Source organism: Poromitra crassiceps (assembly GCF_964638095.1).
Source record: "Poromitra crassiceps genome assembly, chromosome: 28".
Lineage (NCBI taxonomy): Eukaryota > Metazoa > Chordata > Actinopteri > Beryciformes > Melamphaidae > Poromitra > Poromitra crassiceps.
This window is the reverse complement of record NC_139651.1, coordinates 18,645,262-18,653,926: the sequence shown is the minus strand read 5'-3', so window position 1 is coordinate 18,653,926 and position 8,665 is coordinate 18,645,262. Positions and strand designations below refer to the sequence as shown.

At 46.2% G+C, this 8,665-nt stretch overlaps 1 protein-coding gene across 1 annotated transcript in view; it reads right to left on the bottom strand.

Annotated features, from left to right (window-relative positions):
• Window positions 1-355: 355 nt before the first annotated feature.
• LOC310799614 (AT-rich interactive domain-containing protein 3B) overlaps window positions 356-8,665 on the bottom strand; it is a gene marked incomplete at both ends in the record, with an annotated part of 125,467 nt that continues 117,157 nt past the window's right edge. Inside the window, 3 exons of the mRNA XM_083662203.1 lie at window positions 356-549; window positions 3,304-3,396; window positions 7,386-7,688. Of these exons, the coding sequence (XP_083518329.1) occupies window positions 356-549; window positions 3,304-3,396; window positions 7,386-7,688 (590 nt within the window). The remainder of the gene's footprint in view (window positions 550-3,303; window positions 3,397-7,385; window positions 7,689-8,665) is intronic.

The following is an 8,665-nucleotide window of genomic DNA, read 5'->3' as shown; positions in this document are numbered from 1 at the left end:
GCTGATTGTGTTTAGCATGTATGTTACGATTAACACGTGTCATTGTGTGTGTGTGTGTGTGTGCGTAGAGCGAGTGTGTGTCTGTATGTGTGTGTGCGTGTTTGTCGCATGGCGTGTGTATGTGTTTGTGTGTTGAGTAAAATGCATAGCTGTGCGTGTGGGCACATGTCATATATATAATATTCTCGGGCTTTGTGTTCGTGATTGGACAGCCAAGGGGTTGACAAGGTCGATGAGGTATTTGTTGTGCAACAGTTTGTTAATTCTTATCCGTTTCTCAATGTACTGTATATTCATGCTGGGCCTCCAGGTGGAGGTGGAGGCCTGGGGAGCGGGTACGACGGGGCGGCCCGTGTTAGGGTGACCCGCCGGCGGGCGGCTCGGCCGAGCCGGGCCCCTTGGAGGAGGAGGAGGAGGCGGGGCTGAGGGTCTGGGCGTGGGGTGCGGAGAAGCCAAAGCTAGTGCTGCTTCCAGCAGGGGGCGCTGAGGCGGTGGCAGCCGACACAGCGGGCCCCGGGGCCCCTCCAGACCTCTGGGCAAACAAGGTTCCTGCAGGAGACAAGACAGCACTACATTTAGTCTCACGTAGTCAGACCCACCATCCACGTCATCAAGCTTCCAGCGATGGCGGGTCTGAATAACAAGTCTCGCTCCGCTCAGATGCTGGACGACAGGAAGTGATGTCATACAGTGAGGCCTCCCATATAGAGAGGCAAAGTGGAACGTCACTTCCTGCTTCAGCACTGTACCAGAGATTTTCATCCGCTATTTATTTTCCCATAGATATTTCCTAAAATACGGATAAAAATAGTTTTACTGGTTCAAACCAAATGGTACGGATATATTTAGAAAGAGGAGAGATCGCATAACATTTCACTCAGACCTTTTACTTTTACTTTTACTTCGCTTATGTAGTACTCTTTCGGACGTAGTAATTATTTCAATTTAGCTATGCAATTTGCACAAAAACAAACCGTTTTAAAGTTTTAATATTTTTTCGGGTGAGAACGTAACATTCCAAATATGTGACCAGTTTATCAGAATAACACCTATTTGGAAATATTTTACGAGCAGCGAGGACTGAGAGCGCTGGCTGTGTGACCGGTCGGACTAGCTAGTATCTGTCAACCTCTACAGTGAGAAAACACTGTCGACGTGCTTTTGTAACTAACGTTAAATGCCGACCGGGTAACAGCCATCGGCTCCTCGCAGCAGTAACGCTATGAACATGTACACTGAAGTTGGCCGCAGTGTAGCTTCTGAATGTTGCCAAACTTCATTCATAGTGACGTTTTGTTTTTAAATTGGCCGCCAACCAGCGCTGAACCGGAAGAACAAATACAATTGCGTCTAAGAGAGAAAAAGTGGGCGTGGTGAATAAGGTGAATAGATTTAAATCAGTGTGTTGGTTCTGGCAAATATTGTGTCACTGTCATCCCCACTCCATTCCATTGACTTGCATTCAAAGGCGACCACCTCTCCACCCTGATACACCTCCTCTCCACCCTGATACACCTCTCCACCCTGATACACCTCTCCACCCTGATACACCTCCTCTCCACCCTGATACACCTCCTCTCCACCCTGATACACCTCCTCTCCACCCTGATACACCTCTCCACCCTGATACACCTCCTCTCCACCCTGATACACCTCTCCACCCTGATACACCTCTCCACCCTGATACACCTCTCCACCCTGATACAGCTCCTCTCCACCCTGATACACCTCCTCTCCACCCTGATACACCTCTCCACCCTGATACACCTCCTCTCCACCCTGATACATCTCTCCACCCTGATACACCTCCTCTCCACCCTGATACATCTCTCCACCCTGATACACCTCCTCTCCACCCTGATACACCTCTCCACCCTGATACACCTCTCCACCCTGATACACCTCTCCACCCTGATACACCTCTCCACCCTGATACTCCTCTCCACCCTGATACACCTCTCCACCCTGATGCACCTCTCCACCCTGATACATCTCTCCACCCTGATACACCTCTCCACCCTGATACACCTCTCCACCCCCGATACATCTCTCCACCCTGATACATCTCTCCACCCTGATACACCTCTCCACCCTGATACACCTCTCCACCCTGATACACCTCTCCACCCCCGATACATCTCTCCACCCTGATACATCTCTCCACCCTGATACACCTCTCCACCCTGATGCACCTCTCCACCCGGATACATCTCTCCACCCTGATGCACCTCTCCACCCTGATACATCTCTCCACCCTGATACACCTCTCCACCCTGATACATCTCTCCACCCTGATACACCTCTCCACCCTGATACACCTCTCCACCCTGATACACCTCTCCACCCCCGATACATCTCTCCACCCTGATGCACCTCTCCACCCTGATACACCTCTCCACCCTGATACACCTCTCCACCCCCGATACATCTCTCCACCCTGATGTACCTCTCCACCCTGATACATCTCTCCACCCTGATACACCTCTCCACCCTGATACACCTCTCCACCCCCGATACATCTCTCCACCCTGATACATCTCTCCACCCTGATACTCCTCTCCACCCTGATACACCTCTCCACCCCCGATACACCTCTCCACCCTGATACACCTCTCCACCCTGATACATCTCTCCACCCTGATACACCTCTCCACCCTGATACACCTCCTCTCCACCCTGATACACCTCCTCTCCACCCTGATACACCTCCTCTCCACCCTGATACACCTCCTCTCCACCCTGATACACCTCTCCACCCTGATACACCTCCTCTCCACCCTGATACACCTCTCCACCCTGATACACCTCCTCTCCACCCTGATACACCTCTCCACCCTGATACACCTCTCCACCCTGATACACCTCTCCACCCTGATACACCTCTCCACCCTGATACACCTCTCCACCCTGATACACCTCTCCACCCTGATACACCTCTCCACCCTGATACACCTCTCCACCCTGATACACCTCCTCTCCACCCTGATACACCTCTCCACCCTGATACACCTCTCCACCCTGATACACCTCCTCTCCACCCTGATACACCTCTCCACCCTGATACACCTCTCCACCCTGATACACCTCCTCTCCACCCTGATACACCTCCTCTCCACCTGATACACCTCTCCACCCTGATACACCTCTCCACCTGATACACCTCTCCACCCTGATACACCTCCTCTCCACCCTGATACACCTCCTCTCCACCCTGATACACCTCCTCTCCACCCTGATACACCTCCTCTCCACCCTGATACACCTCTCCACCCTGATACACCTCCTCTCCACCCTGATACAGACCTGAGTAGATTGTGCCGTTGACCTCCACTGACACAGTGATGCTGGCATTTCCATTGGTCGAGATGCTCAGAGACATGTCCTGCTGCTTGTCATCTGGAGACAGAGGAGCAACTGTCAGCTACATGCAATATGACTATATGATGCTATAGCTTCACCATGTCATTTTCTTTTGTTATATACATTTATTCATATACATATACATATATACTGTATATATATGTTGTCATGTACAGGGAGGGAGTTCCCCAAACTTTTGAGTAGCGAGTCAGATTGAAAAAGTAGCCGGCTCATGTTCGCGGCGTTTGTTCCAGTGGTCCTTTTCCCAATTAATAAACAAACCACAAATATGTATCCATGAGCGTGACAATTAAAATAATACAAATAAACATGCTTATAAAGGCCTAATGCTCAATTTAATTATAAATAAAACAATATCCATATTGCAAAAACACAAACAGGCAATGTACATTTGTTAGAACAAAGAAAACATTCTCTAGTCTATGAAATACAGGAGCACACTTAAAATTTGATCCAGAATGATATAGCAAGTATTCAATAGACCAAATCAGCGGGATGTTTACATTTACTTCCGGGTACCCCTGAGGTCCACACATTATAATGGCGGTGGACGGCACAAACTGACGTGTTGAAGACAAAAACAGACAAAGAAGACAAAAATGGTTCGTCCGTGTTGTGTTGTTGTTTAATATCATTCATAACAACACTTTCACTAACGTTAGTGGAGACCAGACTAGCTAATTTACCTGTTGGACCAGACCAGAGTAGACTTGAAGCTAAATTAACGTAGCGTCAGTAGTGTAACGTCCAAGCCACAGTGCCGAGTGTGTCCGAGTGTGCCCGAGTGTGTCCGAGCCACACTCGTTTAACATTAACGAGTCTGCAAAAAAAACAGCGAGTTTGACAGACTAACACAGGCTAACACTACATAAAACAAACAGAAGAAAGGCTAGATACGTCGGACAAGCATGTTTACCAACCGTTTAACCATTTAAATTGAAAGTAGTCGGCCGAAAACAATGAGAGGGTTTGACAGCATTTATTTGACAACACGCACATTTAAACCTGCCGCCTTCCCCAAGTGGTACCCGGAAGTAAATTTGTTTACATGGTGACGTCACGGTGATTTGGTCTATATGATTCTATTAATCTCTGATACGTTACAATTAAGTTGAATTCAATTCAAAGTATTATCATGATGCAACATGCATTTCCTACCAGAATGGCTCAATACAGCTCATTGGCTATTGTTGTACTTTAATTATAATAATAAACCTTTATTTAGACCTTTATAAAAATGGCTCTCCATTTGAATTGACAGCTTATTATAATTATTCTATGCTTGTTGCTTGTTTGTTTTCCCTTATTACTGTTGTGTGTATTGCATTGTTGATTTAATGCTTTAACTTCATTTGATTTGTATTGGATTTTGTACTTGTACAAGCAGCATGTGACCTTGATAAGAAAGGTGCTACACAAATAAAGTTGATTATTATCATCATCATCTGATGTGTGGTGGAAAGTGGCATATCCCACAGCGTGACATCAGGCAGATAACATTAGATTCTGGGTGTTGAATATGCAGCTAATGTTAGCTGCTGTGCTATTCCTTTGATAAAGGAAGCAAGGACTGTTGAAAACCATAGCTGATATACATAATATTCACACACACACACACACACACACACACACACACACACACACACACACACACACACACACACACGTCATATACATATATTCGCTTATTCAATGCAGTTGTATCTTTGCTATGATAACCTAGTCACGGTCTACAGTACTTTCAGAAGGCCATGTGTTGAATATGGTGCAGTGCTCTAGGTGGGATCTACTAGGAGACGACGAGCTGAGTTGGAGCGAGTTCAAACATGAACCCGCAAAATGATTATTAGAAGAAGAGATGGTATCACCTCACAAGTACTCCAGATAGGAGGGCGGAGGCTGCTGTGAAACCACCACATCCCCATTCCCCTGAAGCATCTGATGCATGCCATGTGGGGAAACCGTACTAACCAAAACAAAGTGGCAGAGTTCAGGGCCAAAGTAAACCAACTGAAATCTACGTACAACTCTGCATACCGCAGTTCAGCCAATAATGAACCAAGCCTCTTAAAAAGAGCTGTGTTTTAGATTTTTATCAACTTCATTTTTGGCCCTTATTTATTATTGTCATATTAACACAATATTCTGGTCAAATGGAAGGAAAACTTCATCTGTGGCTTAATGAAGTAGTAGTAGTAGTAGAGTACTGACTTTGGAAGGACAATTACACTTGGCTGCTATTTCTCTAATCAGGTAACTAGCACAGTGTTTTCTCAGTAGCAGTTTAGTTAGGTAGCACAGTGTTTTCTCAGTAGCAGTTTCCTTTGCAACATTTACAAATATTATTGCAGGGTTGGTTTCTTTCCAGCAACGCAGGAACGTCTCCTAATTACATGGAAGCACAATCAGGAAACACAATCTGACTTCCCTTTGCAGCCAGCATACAAGTCTAAATGACTTCCACATCCTGTGTGAGCAGAACAGCTATTTGACGTAGTACTGAGTGCTTCAAACACTATTCATTATGATGATATATATATATATATATATATACAGTATATATCATTATGATGTGGGATATTACAAGAGACCAAGATCATATTTTGTGCCCTCAAATGTATTCCACACTTTTGTTTCTTTCTGAAATTTTTCCTTGTTTTCTCCCAATTATACTTTGCCAATTCCGCCTGACAAGCTACAGTATCCCCGGTCGTTGCTCGACCCCCTCTGCTGATCTGGGCAGACGTGTAGGATCACCTGACAGCGAGGAGTTTCACCAGACGTGTAGGATTCCTCCTATATATGTGAAGTCGCCTGACACCTGACAGCGAGGAGTTTCACCAGACGTGTAGGACTCACAAAAGTCTAATTTCTTTCGTTTTTCACACTTTTTCACATCAAAAGTTCATTTTTCAAGATTTCATTGATAACAGTAATGTACAGTTTGCTGACGTCACCCAGTACTATCAAATTTCTACCCCATTTCAACCAATCATATCACAACATGCAGCTGTCAATCAAATCTAAATTTTCAGGATAATTTTCTCTTCCAAAAGAAAGAGAAAATGGCGCCTAGTGCCTGTCATCTGGCAGAATTCCTATCCCATAAACTAACTACTAACTTGGCCAATTGTTAGAAACATGAACAAAAAACATGAACTATAATCTCTAAGAATGCAAAGAAATGTTACTGGCTCGTTAAAACACGCATTCCAGGAATATTATTTACATTTATAACGATAATGGCGCGCGCCTCCGAGCCTGACAGCCTCCCTGGCTGTCAGGGGTCGTCTCTCGGAGATTCCAGGCGGGCGGGGAGCACCCATGCATCGGATTGTCCGCTCGTGGTACTCCGTGGTACTCCGTGGATCCCACTCACGTAGCACGACAACACGCTGAATCCCACCCTATTTGGGGGTGGAACACGCCAGGATTGGCCAATGCCAAAGCCAGTCCTCAGAATTGTCAAATCAAATGATAGACACGTATATGGTCCGCCTCTCAATTTGTTTTCAGTCTGAAACGGACTCAGATGCACGTGACGAACGGGTTCACCTTGACTTTAACATTTGTGTGTGTGTGTGTGTGTGTGTGTGTGTGTCCATAGGCTGGTCGTACTGTAAGTGGCCTGCAGAGGGCAGCACTGCCCAGACCGAGAGCCAAGGCTCTGGCCAAATTCTGCTCTATTTCTACAATAAGTGGCAGTCGCCACATTTGGAGGAGGCGCTGTTTCCTTTATCCATAGATACATCTGTCACTATAAGATTTCCCATTGATTGTGCATCTATTATTGTTTGTGTTCAAGGATTTTTTTTTGTCTAAATGTGAACACAAATAAAGATATTAAAATGTATGTGTGTGTGTGTGTGCGTGTGTGTGTGTGTGTGCGCGCGCGCGTGCATGGGTGCGTGCGTGCGTGCGTGTGGGTGTGTGGGTGCATGCATGCGTGCGTGCGTGCGTTGCGTGCGTTGCGTGCGCGTGCGTGTGTGAGTGTCACCGCTGACCTCTGGTGGTGGTTGTGGTGGTGGTGGCGGTGGAGGGGGCCCCCAGGCGCAGGTTCATGGGCACTTGGGAAGCCATGGCCAGCAGGTTGTGATGGAAGGCCTGCTGCATCAGGCGCTGCTGCTCCTCGGCCAGACGGGCCATCTTCCTCTCCGGGCCCTCGCCCCCGCCGCCCGTCTCCAGCTTCTCCCTCAGCTGCTCCAGAGTGGCGGCTCTGGCGAGGCCCAGCCCAGCCACCTGCTGCTGCCCCAGGGCCAGCGCCATGGAGGAGGGCCGCCCCCCCAGCATGGAGGCCGTCAGCTCGTCTGCATGAGGGGAGATGCACAGTGAGTTGATGCAGACAGTCTCTACCAGTGTTGGGCGAGTTACTTTCAAAATGTGATATACTACATATTGCTAGTTATTTTCATTTGAAAGTAATAAGTTACTTTACAATATTACTGTCTGTGTAGAGTAACTCGTTACTTATTACACTGCTTTTGTACTTTTACCAAAACAGCAGCAGCAGCAGAATGACATCGCCGCCCCGGAACCATCCCGAAAAATAATTTCAACCACCTTGAAGTCAGTGTAAACAATCCAAAATTCTAAATGTTGTTCTTTTCCTTTGTTATTGTCATACTGTATATAGTGGTTATTTGCATAAAAACACACAGTTTGATTAGGAAATAATTGTATCTTTATTTAAATATGTGCTTAAATGTTTTTTTGTATTAACTCAATTTGTAACTTGAGTTACTTGACAAAGTAACTCACCCTAGTAAGTATAATATTACTGAAATCCTATAAGTAATAAGTTATATTACTGAGTTACTGCTAAAAGTTACATGTAATATGTTACTTTTGTAATGAGTTACCCCCAACACTGGTCTCTACCCAGACTGGAATATCATGTTGAATGACTGTGTGACGCAGACTACCCCCCCCCGCTGCTGTTGTTTTGAGGTCAGGTCTAGGGGTCAGAATTGAATGACTGACAGGTCGGAGCATCAATGAGAGAGTGGTTCATTTTTGAAAGTCAACAGAGTCAGGTTGGGTGGGCGCGCCGGATCGCTATAGTCGTTACTGATTGGTGCCCCCAGGATTTTGGGGGAACAAATCACTGGCCAGGATGAGATCTGCAGCAGGGAAGGGGGGGGGGGGTGGAGTTTTTTTTTTGAGTGCAAAAAGCTTCATAGTTCAACGAAAATATGTTATGCTTTAAATCTAAAATGGTTCATGGATTACATTCTAATCTGACAAACCTATCAATTTAAAAGTCAAGCACGTTAGCGTGGAAACA